The 24,721-nt window shown below is 43.5% G+C and overlaps 4 protein-coding genes across 4 annotated transcripts; 2 read left to right on the forward strand and 2 right to left on the reverse strand.

Annotated features, from left to right (window-relative positions):
- emp1a (epithelial membrane protein 1a) lies at positions 1-2,906 on the forward strand. Its single transcript, XM_087798737.1, has 5 exons — positions 1-217; positions 810-893; positions 992-1,091; positions 1,813-1,953; positions 2,234-2,906. Exons 2-5 carry the CDS (start codon positions 819-821, stop codon positions 2,389-2,391), a joined length of 474 nt encoding a protein of 157 aa, XP_087654863.1. The 5' UTR covers positions 1-217; positions 810-818; the 3' UTR covers positions 2,392-2,906.
- A 46-nt stretch (positions 2,907-2,952) lies between these two features.
- On the reverse strand, positions 2,953-7,631 carry f8a (coagulation factor VIII associated). Its single transcript, XM_087798725.1, has 12 exons — positions 7,543-7,631; positions 7,237-7,283; positions 7,093-7,165; positions 5,241-5,400; positions 5,113-5,181; positions 4,925-5,045; positions 4,759-4,851; positions 4,616-4,680; positions 4,340-4,421; positions 4,204-4,250; positions 3,937-3,992; positions 2,953-3,832 (listed from the first exon to the last, which is right to left on the reverse strand). The coding sequence occupies exons 1-12, from the start codon at positions 7,599-7,601 to the stop codon at positions 3,751-3,753; spliced, it is 954 nt and encodes a 317-aa protein (XP_087654851.1). The 5' UTR covers positions 7,602-7,631; the 3' UTR covers positions 2,953-3,750.
- A 7,563-nt stretch (positions 7,632-15,194) lies between these two features.
- nfam1 (NFAT activating protein with ITAM motif 1) lies at positions 15,195-17,927 on the reverse strand. Its single transcript, XM_087812476.1, has 5 exons — positions 17,497-17,927; positions 16,548-16,669; positions 16,016-16,090; positions 15,830-15,940; positions 15,195-15,314 (listed from the first exon to the last, which is right to left on the reverse strand). The coding sequence occupies exons 1-5, from the start codon at positions 17,903-17,905 to the stop codon at positions 15,246-15,248; spliced, it is 786 nt and encodes a 261-aa protein (XP_087668602.1). The 5' UTR covers positions 17,906-17,927; the 3' UTR covers positions 15,195-15,245.
- Positions 17,928-18,940: 1,013 nt separating this feature from the next.
- On the forward strand, positions 18,941-22,009 carry LOC148088696 (uncharacterized). Its single transcript, XM_087812601.1, has 4 exons — positions 18,941-19,071; positions 20,709-20,828; positions 20,952-21,081; positions 21,715-22,009. Exons 2-4 carry the CDS (start codon positions 20,714-20,716, stop codon positions 22,007-22,009), a joined length of 540 nt encoding a protein of 179 aa, XP_087668727.1. The 5' UTR covers positions 18,941-19,071; positions 20,709-20,713.
- The last annotated feature ends 2,712 nt before the right edge of the window (positions 22,010-24,721 follow it).

The raw sequence follows: 24,721 nt of genomic DNA on the forward strand, positions 1-24,721 counted from the left end.
AGTGTGTGTGTGTGTGTGTGTGTGTGTGTGTGTGTGTGTGTGTGTGTGTGTGTGTGTGTGTGTGTGTGTGTGTGTGTGTGTGTGTGTGTGTGTGTGTGTGTGTGTGTGTGTGTGTGTGTGTGTGTGTGTGTGTGTGTGCAGTGAATTCAGAGCTGGGTGGGTCTTCTGCGTTTCACATTTCCCAAATAACTCCCGGGCTGCGCGTCAAAGCATTCAGGTAACTTTTATTTGTTATTAAGTTCTTTATTTGATGGAATAAGCTTCTTCACTCTCAAACTCATGTGTGCACTTTTACTTGTAAGAAAGAAAAATAGTTTGGAAGTTCTCAAGTCATCGCCAAAACTTTGCACAAACCTGATGAAAAGCCGCGCTGTAAACTTTGATCTCGGACCTCAGACGATGTGTTTTGATGCGAAACGGCGAACATGTTTCTGTTATTACAAACATATGTCGCGATATGGCGCTCTTTTTCCGAGTCGACGCTTTTTTTTTGGAGGCCTGTGTTACGGTAACGGAGCGAATCCCATTTGGGAATAATATGTGTGTCTCAACAACACGTTTCTCTAGACGTTCATCGTTTGAAGGCGACGACGCTACGTGTTGAAGTTGCTTCTCTTCTCCAGTTTCCACCTATAAAACAGGCTTTTACGTGAACAGCGAGGTAAAAACTAATGAACTTGTGTTTAGGCGCGCGCGTCTGTGTGTGCGCGCGTGCGCGAGTTCCTCAAAAACCAAGGCTGTTGAATGAAAACAAATGTGGGAAAAAAAATATTGACATCCTTCCTTTTCCTCGCCTTATCTACTCTCAGAGGTGCACGATGTTGATCCTGGCTGGAATAGTTCTGCTGCACATCACCTCCATCATCCTGCTGCTGGTGGCCACCATAGACAATGTAAGCGCTCGTTTGCAGCAAACACACACACCAGAAGGAGAAACACCGACCCATGCCTGGGAATGAAGACGTTTTCATGTTTCTTTTGACGTGTCCAGGCCTGGTGGATCACTGACACCGTGTCCACGGACGTGTGGGGCAGGTGGGAGCTGACAAACGCAGCCTGGCACTACACCAACCTGAAGAACTTCCCAGAAGGTAATCGATCAGATTGATCATCTATTAAATAAGATTTGGGATCCATGTCAGTCCTACAGAGGCTTTGCAGAAGCCAAGGTCTCAAGCATGCAAGTTGCCACACAATTCCATGTCATTCATTTTTTCTCTTTGGTAGTTACAATGAAAACAATTTAAAGTGTAACATTAAAAAAACAAACAGCTACACCACTGCTGACGGTGTAACTGAGGTCTCGACTAGTTGTAATTTGATATTTGACAGACACTTGAAAACGAGAGCAAATAAGTTTTGTTGCCTTAGGTTAGGCCTGTGGCCCATTTTTGTCACGATCTGAAGCAGTTTTGCTACCTAGTTTTTATGAAAGACACACAACATTATAAGAGTCAAAATTCAAACAAGCTTGTTAATGCCTCAGCAAGTTCTTGTCAAACGCCAAAGTTTAGCTACTTATTCATTCAATGAATAAATGTTGTTTAAAAAAAAAAAAAAAAGATATATAACTAATAATACATTTGACAAAATGGAAAACATCTGGAAAATGAAACTGACTAATGGATCCATTCACATCTGTATCTAAATGTTGTGTTTATGACAACAAACTCTATTGAAGTGGCTGAAAATAAAGTTTAGAATATATGTCTCCTGCATGAAGAAACTGTTGTACATGTTGTGGATTACACAATGATTCAAACGAACTCATCCATGATAAACACCTTTTATATCTTTCTTCCTCTTTTGCAGATTACCTGCAGGCAGTTCAGGCCACTTCCGTTCTGGCCTGCATTTTTGCCATCCTGGCCTTGTTTGTGTTTGTGGCTCAGCTCTTCACACTCCCAAAAGGCCAGCGCTTCACGTTCACCGGCATCTTACAACTCATCGCCTGTGAGTACAGCATCTATGTTCAACTCGTACAAGAATGCAAGTTACTACACTAAAGAGAAATGCGAAATCTGGTTTGACTGAATTGGTTGACATAGCTTCCGAGAGTCAATACGGAGCTTGTTCCACTAGTTTGGCTTCAGGAAACCACCATATTGTTACCACACTAAATATAAAGTTTAAAAAAGCTTTTCTTTTCCTTTGAACAAGTTTATCAATAGCAAAAACATTCACAATCCTGTGATGCTGTTGTTGAGCATTCATCTGTTGGTGTCGCCCGCAGGTCTGTGTATAATGATCGCAGCCTCCATCTACACGGCCCAGTTTCACCTCAACGAGCAGGGAGGATACGGACATTCCTTCGTCCTGGCGTGGATCTCTTTTGTCTTCACCTTCATCTTAGCCATTACCTACCTCGTCCTGAGGAAGAAGAGCGAATAGGCCAGGAGGACAGTCGGGTTTTGTGTGGGGCACAAAAGTGGGGCATTAGAGTGTAGAAAATTTGGATTTGTTAATTGAATCGAATGCCAACAAGAGCCATGTGTGTTAGAAAGCGTAAGGTTCTATGAAGTGGACTAGATGGGGGTTTGTAACTTTTATTCATCTATTTTTGAAGACATTCGCTCATTCCTTTTGTGTAGCTAGAATTGTGTTTACTGGAGAAATGTTTGTCTTGCTATTTTTTGAGTAGAAAGTGTGAAGGCTGTTGAAGGGTGTTCCTGAACAGTTGTCAACTATTCTCTTGTCTATCTTTTTTTTTTTACAACACAGTATAGTTTGTTGTTTCTCCTACATGATCTTTATAACGTGTGTAGTCGGCTGCTATAACTAAGTTCAGACAATGTGTGAATCCATAGTGAACCTGAGGTGGAGGACTTTCATCCAAACATTTACTAGTTTTGTACAATTATCTGGGATTGAAGCCATATTACTGATTTAATAAATCCAAAACAAAATGACTTCTTTTATTGAGAACAGAGTTCCACACCGGTGAAGATAAGGAGCAAAGTCATCTAAGTAGACGCACATAAGTAGAGGCGTTTAAAACATGCATTTGAATCAAATAACCTTTTTTCTGATGATGATTATTTTGTTGCTCTAATCCAAATGGACACCTTGCTCATGCATCTTGGCACTTTCCTGGTCGGCAAACCATTTTAAACATACCATGCCAGAGAAGTACCACTCTCCTCATCTTCAGTAGAAAATGACCTTCCTTAAACTATAATATGTCATAGTCTTCCTCCACAAAACACACTTAAAACCATCGAAATACCACTGTACTGCTCGTTTGCAATGTTCATCTCGTATTGAAGCAGCGACATTATAACTTGTTACGAAAATAGTTAAGTCTTAGCAGGAGCTGGTAGGCAATCAGCCTATGGTAAATCTCACGCACGCGGAAGGCTAGACTTCTGGCACCATGAGAGATAACTTCCACTTCAAACAAACTTAAAATACACAGAATTATTTAATTTTTTTCCGAAAATTCCTCACTTTGAGGCTTCAGTTGCGAAAGGAAGTGACGACAACTGAGCCAGTTGCTTCATTAAAATGGATGTACATTTTTGCCTGTAACTCCAAAAAAAACCCCAGACAAATCTGAAAAAAAAAAACAATCCTTCGTTGACATGAGAGTGAGTAGAAATTGAGTGAAATTCGAATTTTGGGTGAACTCTCACTTTAATGTTGTATTGGTGCTATGTAAACATTAGTGCTGACATTTGGAAAGTAAATAAGTCCTAAAACAGACCAAGTTCCAGGGATAAGTTCATAAAGGAAGAACAAAACAACAGTTGTCTAAATGCCTTGTCCAGATGGTGTGATGCGCTCCTGAACCACCAGGTGAAGCAGGTGGTTCTGCTCAGCTGTCAGAAATGGCCTGAGTAGCAAAAGATAATAGTGTGAATAGTATTCGATGGTGAGGGTTAATAAAGACTGAATCAACATTAGAGAAATTAAAATTAAAAGAAAACAAAAGCTCACCACAGTTCAGTCTGCAGAGACTTAAGGGACTCTGTGTCCTTCTCCTGACACGCCATCTGCAAAACAGATCTACTGTAACACTCTTGAATAATAGCGCACAGCAGGTTTACGTGAAGAAATGCTTCATGGCTGCCACGGATCCAAAAAGCATTTCCTCAACTTTTGTCAAAACAAAGGAAACAATCTTGACGGGAAAAGTTGAAAATGGCTTCAAGTAAATCATCTGATCTCTGAAGAAAGTTTGCGCAGGTACAAGATCCCACTCACCACGACTGACTGAAGGAGCAGGAAGACATTTTCAGGCAGGAAGGACACTGATGGAAAGCAAAGTTACATTCAAGGAAACCACTCTTATTCCTTCAAAGCACATGTATGGTTCAGAGTCAAGTGTTGAAGTACCAACCCTGGCTGTGGGTGTCAAAAGACTCCCATGCGTATCTCTCCAGTGTTTGTGCGTGTTCAGGTAAAAGCTTCTGTGGGGGAGGCTGCGGTTGACATATTTACATTGTCAGAATGTATTCCAACTTACATACCATCAGTATAACGGAAGAATGCAAATAAACTTTAACTTAACTATTGTAAATAAAAATAAAAAAAACATTTTTCAATTCCATAGTGGGTCAGATGTGTGCTTTTAAACAATCAAAATACAAAAAACATAGTTAAAAAAACACTTAACCTCAAGGAGCATCAGAAGTAAAACTCTGGAGATCTCACTTTTTCCGACCATGTCAAGAAATGCACCTGGAAGGCCACAATAGAAAAAGGGGATTAAGTGGCACGACAAAAGCTTTTACAGATGTTTAGACAAAAGTGTCGCACCAACTGGAGTGCTGGTGCCTGGCAGCAGCAGTCCTTTCTCCTGACACATGACCTGCATGTCTGTAAACACAGACAATGCACCGTCATAGTCGCCTGCACACAAAGACATAAATTAGCTCAACGAGTGACAATCTGTAAGTCTTGTATAAAGCCAACAGGGACTTACGTGTGAGAATTTTACATGTTGCCATTTCTCCCAACGACATCAGGGCTTCAATTGGTGTCTGAGACTGCAACTCTGAAGCTCTCTGGAAATGAACTATTGCTTCACCAGGTCTATTCATCTCCTGCTCGAACCAGGTCAACAGCAGCATCAGAAATACCACAACAAATTTAAATCAATTAACATTTTACCTTCAGTGCGTTTCCTAGTTCTAGACACAGACTGGCTGCCATCACAGGCTGGTTCATCTCTATGTACACCTATGGGACAAATCATGAGATTCGTTTGGGGAATTACATTCCAACCAATCTTTCTGCACCTTAAAGGCAAAGCTGTAGCAGTTGAGCGCCGCCTGAAGATGCTCATCAAAACCTGGAGCCTGCAATGCCCAGTTCTCCTGCTCAGATGAAAGAAAGAGGCGGGCAGCATCGGTCAAAGCCAAGGCTTCTCCTGGAGCATTGAACAGAGTCTGCTCACATCTGCAGAAGAGAACCACATCAGATTATAGGAAATCCATTTGCCAACTGCATATATATAGTTTCTTAAATGGGAAGATTTAGGGATGTAACAAATTACCGATATGAATTGGAAATCAGTTTTGATTTAAAAGATGTGAGTGCACCGATACACAAGCCCCTGGACCGATCTAAATGTACCACGAATCGGTCTATGGCACGTTTACAAAGTATATACAGCTGGAAGCTCTGCTTATTCTCTTTCTTAAGATCAACATCAGTTCTTCACGATCATCAGCGCATAACTCTATCTCCTTGCTCCCTCCTCCGTCTCATTCTTAAAGCAACAGTAACACGTAAAACAACGGTATCGAATTTTACTTTAGTTTGTTCAAAAATGTTATTTAGAATTTGTGCAGACCTAAAAAAAAGAGAGACTGAACTATAATTTCTTTCTACTACATAGAAAATATTTTATATTTTTCAGCAAGTCAGTCAGTTATAGACCTGCACATTGTTATAAAATGGGTTAAGTTTAATAGCAAATCATTTCATTTTGAATGTCCAATTATTAAGTTTTCTGATTTGTTGAAATGATAATAAAAATAATAATGATACAATTTGTATGATGTACATAATCTTACATAAGAAAAGGGAAAAACAAACATAAGTCTGTTCATCAGGACAAACTGCAGTTAATATAAAGTACAAAACATTGTTACGATGAAGTCAAATACCAGCTGTTAAATGCAGAAGGAGTGGCAATAACTACAGAAATTGTATTATTTTGTGTATTTGTTATAATTTTCGACTTCGGTAGCATGCTCATTGTTCCCCGATTGTTTCACATCCTTGTTGAAATGTACTTGTTTAGTTCGCACTAATTTGTGTCAGTAGTGAAAATTGAATATTAAGTTTGTTTTTATTGTCAGAGAGGCTTTCCAAAGTTCTTAAAGCGTAATGTGTTAAGAGTAAAAAACACAGTGACATGGTTCTTTATTCACATGTCAAAAACAACAAAAATACTTGTTTGCTAGTCTTTTATTAAACTTATCACTTTGAAGGTAAACAATATCACATTTTTGGGATTGATTTAGGATCATTCATAATGTAAAATGTCTAATCTAAACAAGGAACTATATCGGATTACTCTCTAGGCAATTGAATCAGGTCAGCTGGACTTGGTTTTTGTCTGTGTCTGTGGGCTAGTCAGACTTGCCTGCTAGTCTCTCGAACTGATGAAGCCATTGGATAAGGAGGGAGACGTCTTTACAGAAACAAAACAAGTTCTGTTCACCCGATTCAATAGAGATGCCTTTGACTGGGACAAATGAGAATTTAATAGTTTAAAGAGCAAATAATGTGTAGATTTGAGTGTCTCTTAAATAAATCTTGGACTCATCTATTGTACTCATCAGATCATGTCTGTGCAAAACTCTCTTTTATTGTTTATTTACATTAGAAAATGTGATGGTGATAAATTGTTAACTTGCTGTGATTGGCCAAGCATCAATGTCTGTCACTGCGCATCATCAATCCCAGAAGTCTGGAAAGCTGGAGTTTGACATGAATTGCCCTTTCATTGAACAGTGTGCGGCTTGATATGTGTCATCCATGTTACTGGCATGATTAATAATAGCAACAGTGAAACGTGAATAAAATACATTGTGATAGTAGATACAATAAAAAGGAATATAACACATTGGTTTATCTTACCGAGCCATGGCCAGGTTACAGAAGGCAGCATACTGTAGACAGTCTTGTTGCTTCAACTCCTTGGCCAATTTTCCTGAGACATCCAGAAGAAGCAGGTTTAAAGAGGAGCGAGCTTCTGTGTTGTCATGCCGACGACGCACTTACCGAATTGTTCACTAGCTTCTGCTACATTTGGCTTGCGTAGAAAACGCCTGTCAACACACCATAACATACCATTAAACAGTACGATAAAGCTCTGAGCACCAGCATCATGTTCCATCAAATGACATCTGCTGAGACTCGTCATCATCTCACATCAACACTAGCCAAAACAGCAGCTAGCGGATGTAGCGTTAGCAAACATTACTATTCATTAACATATGGCAGCAACGTTGCTGTAGGTAGGCTTTATTCGAGCTGAAATTGTATAATATTGCCAAAATGTCAAAATAAAAAAACGAACACGCTTACTTTTTCAGTTTATTGGACACGGCGCGGTATCTGGCCAGGAAATCTCCTTCAGCAGCCATGACGATGACAAGCTAAACAACAAACTGCTCTACCCGGAAGTCAGTCGGGTAAGACGGCATGTGATTGGTGCGCGAGCTACGGGGCCAGTGATTGTATTTGCCAGGAGAGAATTGAGGCGGGACTAAAATAAACCTAGGAGAATTATTCGCTATTTATATTAGTTTCACTCAGTGGCCTTCTCTGCTGGCCTAAACATGATCAGAAAATAATTAAAACATTTTAATTTAAAAATAAATAAAATAAATAAATAATTTCATTTAATGTTACATAAATATGTATTCAATTATTTCTCATAGTCTTTTCTCTTCATTTAATTTCTTTCCTCTTGCTTGCACTGTTTCCAGGATTGTACGTTAATGTGATTCATCCAATCATATTTGAGCTGTCATGTGTTGCCAGAAGAAATCTAGCCGAGGCCTTCAGTCGTTTCAGAAGTGGCTCTTGTCCGTTGAAATCAACGGCAGCCAAAGGATTGTGTTAACCAATCAGATTCGAGTTGGCAACAAAATGTCAGCGCTTTCAAAGCTACCCTTCTCACAGCTTCCATGATGCTGAACGCACTGAACACGTGACAAGTTCATGTCCTCTGATTGGATAGCACTGAGACTCGTCACGTGGAGCTGAAACTATTATTTGAGTTAATTTAACTGTTTGTTTTTCAACACACAATGGCTGAAGAGCTTCTGGTCGCAGATATACTTGCAAAGCAATTTTTTAAGAAGGATATTTCAAGAAAAGCAGGACGTTGTTAAGAAAGTTATGCTAACTAAAGACGAGTCTTTCATGAGTTTCAAATTATTTATTTCCTTCATGAACTACGTGAGTAAATGCATTTTTTTCTAAATAATGTTTGTGCTTTATGAGATCAATAGTGGCGCTCGTGTGTGCCGCTTCAAAGCGTGTCTGTTTGCTTGCTGAAGCGCATAGTCTGTGTGTGTGTGGGGGGGGGGGGGGGGCGATGCAGAGCGTATGTTGTGGCCATGGAAACCACACAGACTGTAGTCGGAGTGATATTTTGATATAATGGACTAATGTTGTGTTCATTTGATGATGATCTAAACGTCTTATTGACCTATAACAGTACACGGTCAGATCCCTGATGTGTATGAATAACCTTAAAGTAGTTGTTGAGAGGTGGATTCATTCAAACGTGCGCGTGACGTGGGCCGAAATGCAGAGGACTCAAATGCGGACTTGTGCTCAAAATAAACTCTTCAATCAAGGGTCAGTGTCTTGCTTGAGGGGGGTGAGGTCCGGAGGACGCAGGAAATGCCGAAGTGCTGGTGGAGGGAGACAGGGCCGGTGCGCAGGTGGTGGTGGCCCGGGGCCGGAGTTCTGGTGGTCGAGGTTGGATAGTCTATTCGGTTATCCTGTGAGGAGAGGTCGGAATTACTATGTGGGCAGGCAGGCAAACAAGTTGATTGAGAAAGACTAAAACAGGCTAGAAGACCAACCATAACCCCTGAGTTATCTATCATAACCTCAGGTTCTATGAATTGGTGCAAAGCCCCCCTAACAGCTTCGCTATTGGTTTACCCCGAGGCACCGCCTCGTCTCTGAGAAAGCTCGCCACCCAGCAGGGGGCAGTCCACTTCCTATAAAGGCGGGAAACACCCGCCGCACTTCCTCCAACTGAAAACTCAGCGAGAAGGGCGGCCGCTGGGCGACGATGTTAGAGGGCTTCGCACCAATTCATAGAACCTGAGGTTATGATAGATAACTCAGGGGTTCTACTTCATTGGTGCTCCACCCTCTAACGGCTTCGCTATTGGTTTAGACCCAAGGCGAAGCCTGACGGGATAAATGTACCCCCAGCTGGACGCCGCTCCTGAAGCAGCATCGCTAGGGCCCTGCCAGCCCAGGATCCAAGTCTACTGGGGCCGTGGGCCTCGAGGGGGGCACGGCAGCGCTCAAAACCGTATGAGCTATTGATCCCGGCGTCACGTCGAGGAGATTAGGCGTTAGCAAGGTTGACGTGGACGCCCAAGAAGCAGCTGAGCAGATGACCTCTGCTGCCACACCCAGTGAAGAGCCACTGAGGCTGTCACACCACGGGTGGAATGTGCCCTCAGTCCGCTAGGAGCAGATCCACCCGCTGCTTGGTAGCCCCGGATAATGGCCGATCTCACCCAATGAGAAACCTCTGGGAGGAGATCGCCTCACCCCGTCGGCATCTACTGCGGCAGATGAATAGGGCATCAGAGCGCCTAACACAGCCACCCGCAGCAATGACACCGAAGACTCCTCGACGCCAAGAAAGACTCAGGGCTAGTGGAGAGAGCACAAGCTCACTCGCTCTCTGCGTGGTTGTTAGTGTCAGAAGGAGCGATACCTTGAAGACAAGATGTCCAGTGGGACTTGGTCAAGAGGCTCGAAGGTCGGGCCTGTGAGAGAGTCCATTGCAAACTGGAGATCCCACTGAGGGCTGGAAGGCCTTGCAGGAAGTCGAAGCCTGCAGGCACCCCGTAAGAAAAAGGCGCCACCAGAGGGTGGGCGCGAGCCGAAGCACCCTCAACCCGACATGCCTCGTTGCTATGACTGATGCGAACACTCTCAGTGTTGCCAAGTCCGTCTGCTATCCAGCAAAAGTTGCAGGAAGACAGGACAGCAGAGACCAAACAGGAGCTGGGGTCGAAGGACCGGTCTGCACACCAGCGGGATAAAATCCCCCACTTCGAGGCATAAAGCCTGCGCTGGAGAACGCCCGGGTCCAAAGTCCTGCTCAGCTCGTCCCGTGCAGGAGCCACGCTTGAGAGGCCGGCCCAGGGCAGCGGGGGCCCAAGGGATGGCAAGGAGCGATACCTTGAAGACAAGATATCCAGTGGGACTTGGTCAAGAGGTTCGAAGGTCGGGCCTGTGAGAGAGTCCAGTACAAACTGGAGATCCCACTGAGGGCTGGAAGGCCTTGCAGGAGGTCGAAGCCTGCAGGCACCTCGTAAGAAAAAAACACGCCACCAGAGGGTGGGCGCGAGCCGAAGCACCCTCAACCCGACATGCCTCGTAGCTATGGCTGATGCGAACATTCTCAGTGACGCCAAGTCCGTCCGCTATCCAGCAAAAGTTGCAGGAAAGACAGGACAGCAGAGACCAAACAGGAGCTGGGGTCCAAGGACCTGTCTGCACACCAGCGGGAGAAAATCCCCCACTTAGAGGCATAAGCCTGCGTGTCGACGGGTCCAAGTCCCTCTCAGCTCGTCCCGTGCAGGAGCCACACTTTGAGAGGCCGGCCCAGGGCAGCGGGGGCCTAAGTGATGGCCCACGGGTCCCCGAACCAAGAGCATATCTCGGCTCTCCACTGCCTCGGACAGACCCCATTCGTCGTGAACGGCCCCCACCCGACAGTCTGTCCACTACTGCGTTCAGCTCGCCCGTACATGCTGAGCTCTGAGAGAAAGCTAGCGGTCTGCCCACAGCCAACTTCTTTGCCACACTCAGAAGGGCTGGGGATCTGGCTCCACCTTGGCGATTAATGTACACCACGGCGGTGGAGCTGTCGGATAGCACTAGGACGTTGGACCGTGACAGTTGGGGAGAGAGGTGAAGCAGGACGTTGTAATTGCCTTTAGCTCTAGCCAGGTTGTGTGACTGTACACTGGTCTACCCGCTGGCGTAGGCCTGACCCGAGGTGCCTCCCCAACCTGTCAGAGAAGCGTCTGACACCTGAGTGTAAGAAGGACGCAACCCAATGGAACTCTCCGTCTGAGGTTGGCTAGAGAGTTCCAAAACTGGATGTCCTGCAAAACCCGAGCGGGAAGGCGCACTTTCCGACCTCGTTCCCGCTTGAGGTCTAGCTTGAGACGACAACCAGCAACTGTGTTGTCAGTCGGAGAATGGGCTGGATACGCACGTCCGGGAGGCGCGCGTATCCCTCCTCCGAGTTCAACAGTACCCCCAGGTAAACTAACTGTTGAACTGGAGTCAGAGCGCTCTTGCTGAGGTTCACCGTGAACCCCAGGGTGGCAATATGGCTCAACACCTTCTGTGTGTGAGCGTAACTTTCTGCCTCTGACCTGGCAAGGATCAACCAGTCGTCCAGATAGGTCAAGATCCTTACCCCACTCACTCTTAGTGGCTCCAGTGCCGCCTCCACACACTTGGTGAAGGTCCTGGGTGCCAGAGAGTAGCCGAACGGAAGTCGAGTGTATTGAAACACACGATCCTCGAGGGCGAAACGCAAGTACTTTCGATGTCTCTTGACTATCGGTATGGGAAAGTACGCGTCGGTCAGGTCGATAGATGTCATCCAATCTCCTGGACTTACACCTGAGAGCAGATTCTTGACCGTCAACATGCGAAACGGGCGGGTAGCTATGAATTTGTTCAAATAGCTGAGGTCCAGAATGGGCCTCGAACCCCCAGAGTAAAACCCTGTCATCATCTCGGCTGCAGGAACCAGTTTTATGACCTCCTTCTGCAGCAGAGTAGACACCTCGTTTCTCAAACAGGATAATTTCTCCTGCTCCGCCACACGAGTCCAGAGAATCCCTGAAAAATGCGGGGGTTGACGGGCAAATTGGAGCGCATAGCCCCGTCTGTTTACTCCCCCCAGCCATTTGGAATGAAGTAAAACCAGGCGACTCCAAGCCGAATAATGTTCTGTCAGAACCACAGCCCTGGCGAACTTTGGGTTGTCCTTCGGCCCGCCCCGTGAACGTCCAAGAGCGGGCCGTAGATGAAAGGGCATCACACAAGCCGCGTCTCTATCTCTTGAATCAACAGAGCATGCACTCGAGTTGGATTCACTAGAACCCCCACTCTCATACATAAAATCCGGCTCTGTGGGAGAAACGCGCAAGGGCGCGTGAGAAACCTCAGATGCGTGTCGTGCGTGTTCCCTTTCCCCCCCGGAAGTCTTCCCAGCTCCCTGAGCACTTCTTAGTGTCACCGGAGCTGACAAAACCCGCGATGTGGAGGAATGTGCTGGAGAATTAAACCGGAGCTGCTGTGAGTTCAGAATAGGTCGCGCGCGCGTCGCCACCGCATCACTCACCAAGTCCAGTACATTCTCAAGCTCCGCTGGCGGTCCTGACCTGCTCATCACTTGTGAGATCCGACCGCCACGCACCTCTCCAGTTGATCGGAAGGGGCGAAAGCTCCTTGCCCTTGCCTGGTCTCAGAACGGCGAGAAAACTTGCGCGTAAAAGCACCATGTTGCGTCAGTTCCATGGCATTTTCTCTTTTCCGCCGCGATACGTGACGTCCTCCACGGTGCCAGTGCTTGTTGACAGCGCTGTGGGGGAAGGAACAACCTCCGGTCAACAGACATGTCCGGACCAGTTCCACTCACCTCAGCTGTCAAGCTCTGTCGGGCACGAGCGCTGGTCGACGCGGAAGTAAACACAGCTGACTCAGCAGGTCTCGCGGACCTCTGCACTTCTGTAAATAAAACACATGTGGTTGAGTCTGCCCCTCATTCGTGTGGACAGACTCCGTTATTACAGTCTCGGCATGACCCGAAGGGGAGGGGTTTAAAACCTCCTTCGAACTGTGTTCTGAGAGGAAACTCACGAGAACGGCAGAGCGTGTTAGCTTAGCATTAGCGGCGAAAGTTTCTAATGACGCTTGTGAATACGTCACACTCACAGGCAGAAACACATGCACACTACTAACATCTCTCTCAGAACGAACCACAGAAACGTCATACGTTCTCTTGTTTTATTTCCGACACATGCCCTTGAATGAATAGGGGGGAGGAGCCCTCGGCCGACGACTCCGCTGCGGCTGCTGCCCCCCGGCTCACGCTGCGGATCTTGGTGACGCTCACTCGTCACCCGCCGACGCTGTTGCCGATGTTGTTGGTGCTGCTGGGGTGGCTGGTCTCTGGTGACGCTTCCCCCCCAGCACCAGATAATGAGGCAGAAGAACGGGATCTCCGTCTCCGAGCGCCGTATCCATGTCGCGCCTTGTCATCACGCCCATGCAGGTGATGGCGGAGCTGCGACTCCTGCTGCGCCGCCTCCTGCCGGGCCATTCCTCTCCATTGTGCGTTTGTTCCATGGCGTTTCTCCGCCAAACGTGACGTCATCCATGGCGCTTCTCAGCCAAACGTTACGTCATCCATGGCGCCGGGATTTTTTGACAACGCTCATCGGCGGTCAAACCCCGTCAGCGCATGTCAACACGGAAGTGAAGTAAACACAGCTGATCTAGCCAGTCTCGTGGACATTTGCTTGTCTGGAAACAAACACATGGTTGAGTCTGTCCTTCATTCGTGTGGACAGACTCCGTTATTACAGTCTCGGCATGACCCGGACGAAGGGGTTTAAAACCTCCTCCGAACTTTGTTCTGAGAGGAAACTCGCCGTCTATGAACGGCGGAGCATGTTAGCTTAGCATTAGCATGTTAGCTTAGCATTAGCGGCGAAAGTTTCTAATGACGCTTGTGACTACGTCACACTCACAGGCGGAAACACATGCACACTAACACCTCTCTCTCAGGTGAACCCGTCGAGTGCTGCTGGAGGGCCATGTGTCTGCAAGAGATACTTACCTGATCGCTCTCGCACACCTCATGGTCGACTCCATGCAGCGAGCCAGTCGTCCTCCTCGTCGCGGTCTGTTCATGATCGAGGGACGACTCAGCTCGACTCATCAGGGCCCAACACGTTGGAACGTGAGCTTGTCGAGTGCACCGCACAGGACTGCCATGTTGTTTGTTTTTCTTAAACAACATGGCATTAACCTGTCTTGATCATAACCATGACCTGAGGCGGCGTGGGTCGACAAGCCTCAAACGCTTCCCGTCACTGTCAAAAGCCGTGGGAAGCGCTCGGAAGGCCACATAATCATCACGTGTGATTTGGGCCCAGGCAAACGAGGCAGACGTGTGTCTCCCGTCTTCAGGGAGTCTTCGTGCACACATTGTTCACTTCAATATTCATCCCCATCATTACATTCCACTGTCAGGAGCTTTCTCGCTGAGTTGTAAAGGAGGAAGTGCGGCGGGTGTTTCCCGCCTTTATAGGAAGTGGACTGCCCACTGCTGGGTGGCGAGTTCATTAAGCTTTCTCAGTAATTGTACGTATGACGTGAAATTGTAATTTTCATATTTCAACTAAAGGTTCAAATTTAACGAAATTCATCTGTTATGTGTGACTGTACTTGATCTATGACTGTGCCCTGTGTGACATGGGACTGGGACTTTGGTCTGGCTTGGGTGGTCAGGGTGGGTCAATAGGTGGGTTGTGGAGTCGTGATGTGCGGGCATTCAGAAACTTTGGATCACCCATGAAAGACTATCGCCTCACAATGTCTACTGCTGGCACAAGAGCATGCTTCTGTCCTCTGGCTGCTTCGCTGGCAGGTCGGCTTTCCGGCTCCCTCTTCTTGATGCCTAGGTGCCTCCTCTGCTCACCACCTCACCTGTCTTCAGCTGGGCCTCATCTGTGTGTGTTGCTTAGGTCTTCCTGGGGTTGGCCTACCTGGGTGTCGAGGTACAGAGGCGAGGCCTTAGCTCATGGGTCCCTTTGTGGTGCGGTCTTGACCCTCTTGGTATTTATTTTTAGATTTTGTACATTTGTTTTGAATTCCTGGGCCACCATAGAGATCCCAGGCAAGGATACATTTCAAATAAGAAAGCTAAAGTGTTTTGTTAAATCGATATTTTTACTTGTTTATAGACTTGTTCAACATTACAAGAAAACTCAAGAAAACTTTTTCACATTCTCATAGACAGATTCAAGGTCACCTTCCCCATGGGCATCTGGAGACATCTGAAAATTAAACAGAAAGAAAACCATCAATGAGTCGATGCGAATGAATTTCCAGCAGCATCCAGATCCTCCCAGTGGCAGTTGCAGGTATTGTCTGGCCTATTTTCTTTATGTTCTCTGTGTATTCATAGTATATCAAATATATTATATAAATACATATTTAAATTGTCCAAAAGAGTAAATATGACTGTAAATTAGTTTATATATTGTACTATTCTCAGTGGCTTCTGATCCTGGGTGAACTAATGTAAAGTTTTAGCATGATCAATGTAGGAAAATACTAATAATAATAATTTTGGAACACGGACCGCTGATAGATAAACATATCTTTTGCTAAAACAAACCTTGAATTATGTAAAAGTCAGCATAGCTCACTGACTATGCACTTGCCACTTATACAAGTGCCAGGAGACGTCAGGGACAAGACACAGATTGCCACTGAGGGCCATATATGCCAGAGACATGCCAATACCTGCCACTGTCACTGGGACGATCTCACTGTCACTGACACTTACTGCTTTGGGGGTCTTCTTGGATTTAGGTGCAGTTTGCTCCTGGTCTGGCTCAGATTTGACATCCATCGGGTCAAGAACAGCATAAACAGACTGGGTGCAAGGATCTAGACTCTAGGAATAAATTTGCCAGGTTAAATATGAGAGAAGTGAACAGAAAACCATAAAAGATGATCATAAATATCTCACCGCATAGATGGACGATGAAGCTACAGCGTCATTGTTTTCTTCCACAACATGTCGATCAGGCCTGTTAGCACGTTTCTGCTCATAGGATATACAGACAAGGGGATATGTTTGAAGATAATCATGTGATTTCAAGTCAACATTTCCAATAGAAGCACTTCAAGTCTACTTAATCCAAACATGCTTTCTTTCTGAATATATACAGTATATATATATATATATATATATACATTTTTTATATTTAAATATTTAGTTTGAAAGGTAAGGAATTTCTTTCTGTATTTAAAAGACAGGTGTTTTCCTTCCCCCTACAATTAATAATCCTTCTTTTAACCTACAAAGCTTTGCATGGTCTAGCACCAACTTACATCACAGATCTAATCTAAACATATTCGACCTCTAGGATGTTATAATCCTTAAACCCAGATGTATTAGTAACACCTGGAACAAAAACTGTATCCTATTTATGCAATGCCATCAATTGGTACATCTTTGCGATTTCTTTTTAAATTTATTTGAAGAAGTCACAACTTACCCAACGTCCTCTGAAGACATACAACGAGCCAAGGACATTGAAGACCAACAACACGGAAACTACCAAAATGGTAATAATGCACTCAGTGAAGTCCTTCTGTGCCACTTCCTTGTAGCCGCTGTCTGTCGGAGCCGAGCAAAAGTTACAAGTGTCAGAATCCTTGCTGTCCTGAGTGGTGTGTTCTTAAATGTTGTTTTTGTGACAGATAGATAGGGACACAAATCACATTAGTTTTGAGATTATTTTGGGTGTATAGTCTGGATTAAATCAAATTGTGATTTAACATCACATCTCTGCATTGTGACCACATTCGGTGAGCAGTATATGATTACCCGTAGGTTTGGTTGAAGGCACATGCTATGTTGCCATGGTTATGGACTTGGTGTAACTGGCCTAACCAGTTTTGTAAAAATGAAAAGCCTGAGTTTTCCCTCACTTTCTCAAAGTAAGATTCTTTTTACATGTGCGTCACTGCTTGACAGTTTTGACCCACCAGTCTGAAGGTTTGTCCACTCTACTCATTTTCACAAAGTGTTTTTCAGTTTTAGTGTGATTTGACCAACAATCAGACAAATGTTGATGATAGAACTTCACAGTGTTTAATGGTGGGTAAAGAAAGGTGCCTCTTGACACCACAGTGGTTCAAGGAACTTAAACTTGAACTTCTGCTGTTGGTTGCCTTTTTAGGAGGAGGAAATAACCAGTGGTGGTTCTCTTTAATGACCCTTCTGAGCAACATCAGACAAGAAATCGTCTCATAAATATATATATGCAGTTATGGAAGTTGTTCATCTTGACCCGGAAGCAACACAATGGATAAAACAATAAAAAAAAATGTCTGGCCTTTGAGTCAACTTGACCCTGAGATAAAAACAAGGGTTAAACCATTAGGAACTATGCAGATGAATGTCTCACTATCAGGCTGTTGTCATCTCTTCTCTGCTCTCACCTTTAAGTCTCAGGAACCAGTATGCTTTGGCTGTCTGGTGCTGGCAGTAGTACTCTCCTGAGTGTACTGGCTTTTTCAGCTTCAAGATCCCCGGAAATTTCTTTGGCATAGCAGCAGTTGAACTCACTTTCGATTGATGGAATTGATAAGACTGCGGATCAAAACATTTGAGGATGGTTTCAGTTCTGTTGGGTGGCTTAGTGAGTTCATATGAAATAGATAGTTCTTCTGTAGTAAAAGCCACAAACACACGACTTTCCAGAATCAAATCTGCTTCAGAATCGGAAAGAAAACGCGTTGGCTCCTCTCCAGATTCATAAGACGCAATGTCAATTTGAGCTGTAATTCCACGCCAAAGGGCAGGAAAGGAAAACATGATAAAAAGCTTTAAGAATCCACGAAGAAACATGTCTGCCGTCTTCACTTGTCTCTTCAAATGTGCTCACTTACTTCAGCTTCCTCTTTATCACAACTCTTCCGCAAAATCAGAGGTTCCTGTATGTCAGGAAGCCAAACTGTCACTGCTGTCATGAGTCCACCTGCTTCCTCACATTAGCAGTTCATGATTGTTTTTTTTTCAGAATTATTTTGACTTACCCTAAAGTGTCTTTTCTTTCTGTTGCTGCTTCACTCTGAAGCAGAGGCCAGGCACATGGTTAAACAAGCAGGGAAGAAGAGAACATCTGGGCTTCAGCTAGTAGAAAATGAATTGGCTTTCATATCACTCCAAACCTTTCATTAACAAAGTCTCAATCTTAAAAAAGATGTTCATTGTACAGCAGGGATTTCAAACTCACACCTAAATTGGCCAACAACTGTTTTTATGGTCAAGTTCGCGGGCCGGGCAAAATGTATAGATACTGAACTGTAATAGGATATATGAGATTGGTCATGATCTTGTCTGTATTTGTCGATTGGTCTATCTTTTGTTATGACATGTATTCTTTTCTAATGTGAGTTATCTTTAACTGTTGACATTGAAACTATGCCCAACTTTTCTTTAATCCAGGAGTTTTGCATGTAAAAAAACCCAAACATTTACCTCGACGTTGAATTGATTTACTTTCAACCATCTGGGCCACATAAAATCACTTGGCAGGCTGTATTTTGCGCCTGAGCCATGAGTTATGAATGAATGTTTTTTTTCTCATCTGTGGCCATGGTGTTGTTGTTTGGATCTTAGTCATGTGACTTTAATGATCCACTTATGGAGATGAATACATTAACAGTGTGTTGGCACGTTGACTGGCTGTTATGCAAGGTTAAAGGTCAAAGTTTTAAAAGCCAAAACAGATGAAGAAGCCCATAATTCAAGTGTGGAGGAGCCGTCAGCAACTGATACAAACCTTATGCTGTGTGAGCTGAAAAGCAGACGAGACAAAAGAGTTGGCGTGCACGGCGAGCCGCACATCTGGAAGCAGCGGGATGAAATGATTTGAATTGTGATGATCTAACTTTAATCATAATCACACCGTAGCAGGAGGAGCAGACCGAATTAAGACGAGAGGGAATGAGAGAAGCCGAGCTCGACGTAAGACATCCAGCAACACTTTGGGGGAAAAGGTTTCAACTGTTGTGAGTATTTGCTTGTTTACTGACTTGTAACTCTGAAAGAAGTATTGCGGTGGCTGCAACAAAAAACAAAGAAGAGAGGTTGCCACAGGTCATCCAATACTACAACAATAGTAACTACAACCATTTCTATTTCAGTGGCAAAAGCAGGAGGACTGAAAAGTGTTTATAATCGCTAACACTGAGCTGAGATCTTTTCTCGTGCTTGATATTTACGATTACAAATGAAAACTACAAGAACGACATCAACTGCTAGCACCACCTCTAATAATCTCCACTTCTTTCTCACTTCTCCTGCAACATTTGCTCATAACCAATAATATTTAAGGAAAGAAAATGTCATTACCTCTACTTGCTAACATTTGTACTTAAGCAACAATATAAGTTATTGCCAATATAACTACTAAAACTATGAACTTTCTCAAAATTATCTCCACACAATGACATATACAGCTCACATATTTCCAAAAGTGCTACACACAAACATACCGACAACACAACACTGACAAACCAGTTAACTTCATGCACAAAAGATCACACAGCAAACCAGTGTCAAACAGAACCTCTTACAACTATGTTTATTTTAAATATGCCTAGAAATATACATTGTGTCTTTATCTCAAAACATTCAGAGGAAATGAGTGAAAGCCGTAATTTGTGTTGTAAATTATAGTGCGTTCTGTTCTGACATGCTATGTAAAAGTATTTATAATTACTCAGGTAAATTCAATTGTTTTTGCATTGGTACAGTGAATTTTATGCCATTTGTGTCAAACAAACAAAGAACATTTTGGTGTTGTGCAAAGTGTGTGAAAGGCTTTAAAACATGTGAGAACTATCGGACGAGTGAAAAAAACTGTAAAACAATGTCAACATCAACAAATTCAGTTACTTTGACTGGGTTTAACACTTAATACATTGATAAATGATTATAAACTGATTTCTAAATTGCTTTTTATTTTTTTTAATTCAACAAGCACAGCCAATTGATGTAAAACATTCAAAATAGTTAAGACAAAACACACAAACTGTTAAATCCAGTGGGTTTATTATTGAGCAGATAAATTACTTTACAATGAATTTGTTACATTATAGTAGGAATATAATCTAAAAATAAATATAAATCTAGAAATAATTAAGTATCATGTGTTCTCGGTGGTATGTTTCGGTATAACCTACTCTAACTATACCTAACCAAAAAGAACATATGAGATACATAGTTTGTGAAAATGCGTGGTGGGTTTAATGATGAAATGATGTGTTCTGCTGGTTAAATTGGCCAAAGTTCTAGATTGTTGTCTAAATGCCTTAGATGCTTACATTAGCACTGACTAACAGTCACACAACATCATCAGCCCGCTCTAAAGACAATCAACCGCAGCCTTTTTTTTTGTGGCTGCAAGACCTCCACCTAGGTGGTTGAAGTGGCAACCTGCCTGATGTTCTACCAGCCTGTGACTCTACCCACACAGGGAAGAACGGTCCACTGCCCCAAACCTCAACCTTTCTGACAACATCTTCATCTTGCTGTGGCCTATCTAGTATCCAGAGGCCAGGTCCATGTGTGGCCCCATGATTCTGTTTTTTCCTAAATATAACTTATGTCATAAAGTTGTATTTTTTTCTTTGTCTCTTTTAAGTAATCATGGCTGTTTCATCTCTGCTGCTGGTGCTGTTGACAGTCGTGATGGTTACCAGGGTCATGGTGTCTGCTGGGGAGAATGAACTGGATTACGGGTACTGGAACTACAGAGAAGGAGGTACATCCACACATGGCTGAGTGTTCCCTGATGTAGTACATTCCTCCAGGATTAGATGAACTGATGAAGTTACATGTGTCTCTATGAATAACCATAATTACATCATTGTGTTTTTAACAACAGTGGACAGAGTCAACGTGGCTTCGGTGAGAAGTGTGACTAGAGTGCTGGACGTCTGGGGAAAACGAATCTTCAACGAGATCAAGACTTTGCTGTACTCACAGCCGGCCGCACTGCTGCCGGACTACTCCAGGTGAACCAGCAACATTACATCTTCACATCGTTCATTCTTAGTTGAAGAAAAAAACGTTGCTACAGTCACGCAATCGCATCTCAGCAAGAACATCGCCGGTTACAGGCTGGGAGGAAGCCAACCTGTGACCTTTCTGTGGAGATTTTTAGTTCTCCCCGTGTTGCGTGGGTTTACTCCGGGCACCCAGGTTTCCTCCACAGTCCAAAAACATACAGAGGTTGATTGGGAACTTGGGGAAATTGTCCGTAGGTATGGGTGTGTGTGCGAATGGTTGTGTCTTTGTGTAACCTGTGTCCTGTTCAGGCTTTCCCCCGCCTCTCGCTCGACGAAACTGGGATAGGCTCCAGACTAAAGACTCCAGACTAAACTTTGTTTACTGTTTCCAAGAAACATGGTAATGTACAACATGTTTACTTTGAATCTGGAATACTTTAATTTAAGTTATTACAGCCTCAGTATTAAAGGCTATGGTTTAGTTGTTTTGGTTAATCTACTATAGTGTAGCTCTAAATTAAAATGCACTGCAGTGAAAATAACAGTTTGAAAGGACAAATTATAACGATAATGTATGTCGAAGGTTTAAAAAGAGGAACTTGAAATGAAACAACCTGTAATAAACCTTTTGTCCCGCAGGGTGCGCCCTCTGTCCGAGTCTGTCAACGACTTGTTCAGAGAAGTTTCTCTGCTGCATCGTCGCATCACTGAGCTCACTCGTCGCCTAGCAACCTTGGAACCCTTTCTCCGTCACCACGGCTACCGAGAGAGGGGAGAAGAGGGGGCGGAGGACGACCAGGCTCTGGTGTCGAGGAAAATGACTGGAGAGGGGGGCAGAAGAGACAAGGGTACCCAGGCTAGCCGGGTGGTGAGGAGGAGACGGGTGAGAATTATCAACCATGGGGGAGTCAGGGTGATTCAGAGTGAGAGGTAGAGAGTTGCTGAGTTTAAACGCGTTGAAAGTTTGTTAAACATGTTTTATTCATGAGGTTTCCCAACATATGAGGACAACTCACTGTAGATGATCATGTGCCATGTTACTTCTTGTTGTCAAGACAAAAGTTATTAATAATGATAATGATAATTATTATTATTATTATTATTATAATGAAATACATTAAAAGTCATTTATTTACTACGTTCACTTTTCTTTCTTTATTAATTTTCTTTTAATTATGTATTTAATATACTTATCAAGCAACATACTTTAACTTTCCGCTGACTACAAAGTGTGAATTATTTTGCACAGCTATTGGACCTAAACCTGTTTTTCCATTAGTATCATAATTTATAATATTTTATACAAACATACTTCTTATATATTTCTGAATTGTGAAGTTACACTAATAAGTGTGTGTCATTGAATAAAGCAAAAGAGGGATTCCTGGTGGCACAATGTCGAGTGTTGTTATGATTTACCTGGTTGAAGATGAAGATCATGATTATAGTTTAATAATATTAATGAATATGTAGAAAAGTTTCTGCGTCAAAAGGTTTCTTATTTTTTTCCGCTGCTCTTCCTGTTACACCATAATCAGCCTGAGTCTCTATATGAAGACAGTGTTGTAGTTTCAAGATTGGTCATTTGATACAGGGTCTTTAAGCATAATGGATTGTGATTCTCTTTCCTCTTTTTAATGACACAAATGTTGACGCGACTGCTTACCCAGAGATCAATGAACAGAGAATATGATGCTCATCCTCTTAACCTCCAGAGACCGATCATGTATATAATGTGTGTACAATTTTAGTTTTTTGTCTCAGTCTTGATCTGGATAAAGTCTTTGTCTTGACTTAGTCAACCACTGATTGATCACCCTGTGGAACGTCTCCCACTTCTTTTCATAACCATCCACTTGAAAATGTGATGAAGCTGAACGTTCAAGTCAGGTACGAAGGACATAAGGTTTGAGTTTAGCATCAATATACTCTCTCTTATGAGTCAACATGGGTCAGTTGTTGTTGTGGTAAAGTCCAACTTTTCCATATGTGCTATCTTCGGTGCAGTTCATGTCTGGGCCTCTAGAGTAGATTCAAACTTTGCTAATCAGTTCCAATCAACCTTTTTCTTAGCACAAATTTAACCTCTTTTTTTTTCTTCCATTTCCCCCTTAGATGTGAACACTTGCTGCTTGTAATCTTCTGCTTTTTCCAGTTCATCCTCCCTCTATGGAGTAAGCTGTACATCAGCCTCCTCCTCTTCCTCGCTGATCTTTTCCGCTCCTCTGAGTGGGCGATATGCCCAGGCTGTACTTTCCATTTTGGTTCTGTATTGTCGATGCATTGTTGCATTCAATCCAGTTAAGATGCTGTGGGAATACTGTATAAATCTCTGCGTGTTTCTACAACCCCCACCCCCAACCTCACCCGCCATTTGCTGCTATTCCATCACTGGAAAAAGAGCCAGTTGCTAGGTAACAGTTAATTGTCAAGTAGTAGTTAGATGAGATGATACGCGTCCTGTGGTTGATGCAGGACGTCGGCGTGTAAGTGGTGATGAGAAGCAAAGAAGAAAGTGTATTTTGGAACACAAGCAGAAGATGAAACTGATTAAAAGATTAGTGCTGTCAGTCAGAGCGTCGCCTCAGTTCCTCTCTCACTCTGGAAGGCAGATGAGATCATGCTCCGACTTTCTATACACATTAGTGCGTTTTTCACACCTGCTGGTTGCTTTAAATAACTCCTGTTGCTGGAGTCAACGCCAGCTTTGATCTCACTTGCTTGATGTAGTTTGCATCACTTCCTTCTTTCCTCCAGCATATTTTAGAATTTGTTTTTCTGCTCGCTCATCCAACATGCTGAGAGACCCTCACAGTTGTGGTTTAAAGCAGCACGGTGGTTCAACGCCTCCTCCACTGTCACAACAATTCTATTTGCATCCTCTTGAAGACGTTACATGTTTGTTTTTACCAGTAAATATTTTCATCCATGTGGAAGTTTCAGTTTCCTTGGTCGCTCATAGGAATGTCGCTGGATCCATTTGACTCTCACGCATGCTTCTGAGGGTTCGGTGGCAACATACAAAGACTCTTTGTGTGAGTAAACAAAAAAAGTTTGATGATACATAAAACTTTAAACAAGAAACAAACAACATAATAACATAGCGATTACACCTTTGGAGGAGTAGAATACTTTCAAGTCCCTAATAGTTGTTTTCACTCTTATCTGTGAACTTGGGAAAATGGTGCTGCTAGATTTATCAGGAAAAAGACAGTATTTTGTCTTCAATCCTGATATTAACTCTTGAACCGCTGCAACTTGATAAACATTCACAGCAAAATACTCAAAGTTTGATTCCATCTGACATCATGTTGTAAGAACTCACAGCAATTCATATCACCACCACCAGGACTATAATAACTCCCTCCTCCAGCAGTCGTGTCTAAAATAAGGCATGAGGGCCATTTGTGGACCTTGATAAGATATCATGGCTATATCAATAGGGGGAAATTCCACCTACAATCATTAAATTATGACCCACGCATCAAAAAAAAACAACACATTTAAACCGTAGGTTGTAGATATTGAGATAGATTGTATGGAACTGATTGACATACAGACAGACAGATAGAACTTTATTTAACAAACTCTAAATCCAGCAAGTCATAAGCTGGAGTCAAACCTAGGCCCTTCTATGAGCAGCACT

This window comes from Callionymus lyra, chromosome 1, assembly GCF_982586985.1.
Source record: "Callionymus lyra chromosome 1, fCalLyr1.hap1.1, whole genome shotgun sequence".
NCBI lineage: Eukaryota > Metazoa > Chordata > Actinopteri > Syngnathiformes > Callionymidae > Callionymus > Callionymus lyra.

What these genes read in the sequence shown, in the direction of transcription:
- emp1a (XM_087798737.1), top strand. Translation starts at nt 819, where the DNA reads ATGTTGATCCTGGCTGGAATAGTTCTGCTGCACATCACCTCCATCATC. An exon ending in TGGTGGCCACCATAGACAAT is followed by an intron (nt 894 to 991) that starts GTAAGCGCTCGT and finishes TGACGTGTCCAG; the next exon opens with GCCTGGTGGATCACTGACAC. An exon ending in CCTGAAGAACTTCCCAGAAG is followed by an intron (nt 1,092 to 1,812) that starts GTAATCGATCAG and finishes CCTCTTTTGCAG; the next exon opens with ATTACCTGCAGGCAGTTCAG.
- f8a (XM_087798725.1), bottom strand. Translation starts at nt 7,601, where the DNA reads ATGGCTGCTGAAGGAGATTTCCTGGCCAGATACCGCGCCGTGTCCAAT. An exon ending in AACTAGGAAACGCACTGAAG is followed by an intron (nt 5,046 to 5,112) that starts GTAAAATGTTAA and finishes TGGTTCGAGCAG; the next exon opens with GAGATGAATAGACCTGGTGA. An exon ending in TCTCTGCAGACTGAACTGTG is followed by an intron (nt 3,833 to 3,936) that starts GTGAGCTTTTGT and finishes TTTGCTACTCAG; the next exon opens with GCCATTTCTGACAGCTGAGC.
- nfam1 (XM_087812476.1), bottom strand. Translation starts at nt 17,905, where the DNA reads ATGTTTCTTCGTGGATTCTTAAAGCTTTTTATCATGTTTTCCTTTCCT. An exon ending in CTGGTTCCTGAGACTTAAAG is followed by an intron (nt 16,670 to 17,496) that starts GTGAGAGCAGAG and finishes CGGCTCCGACAG; the next exon opens with ACAGCGGCTACAAGGAAGTG. An exon ending in CTTCATCGTCCATCTATGCG is followed by an intron (nt 15,941 to 16,015) that starts GTGAGATATTTA and finishes ATTTATTCCTAG; the next exon opens with AGTCTAGATCCTTGCACCCA.
- LOC148088696 (XM_087812601.1), top strand. Translation starts at nt 20,714, where the DNA reads ATGGCTGTTTCATCTCTGCTGCTGGTGCTGTTGACAGTCGTGATGGTT. An exon ending in CTGGAACTACAGAGAAGGAG is followed by an intron (nt 20,829 to 20,951) that starts GTACATCCACAC and finishes TTTTAACAACAG; the next exon opens with TGGACAGAGTCAACGTGGCT. An exon ending in CTGCTGCCGGACTACTCCAG is followed by an intron (nt 21,082 to 21,714) that starts GTGAACCAGCAA and finishes TTTGTCCCGCAG; the next exon opens with GGTGCGCCCTCTGTCCGAGT.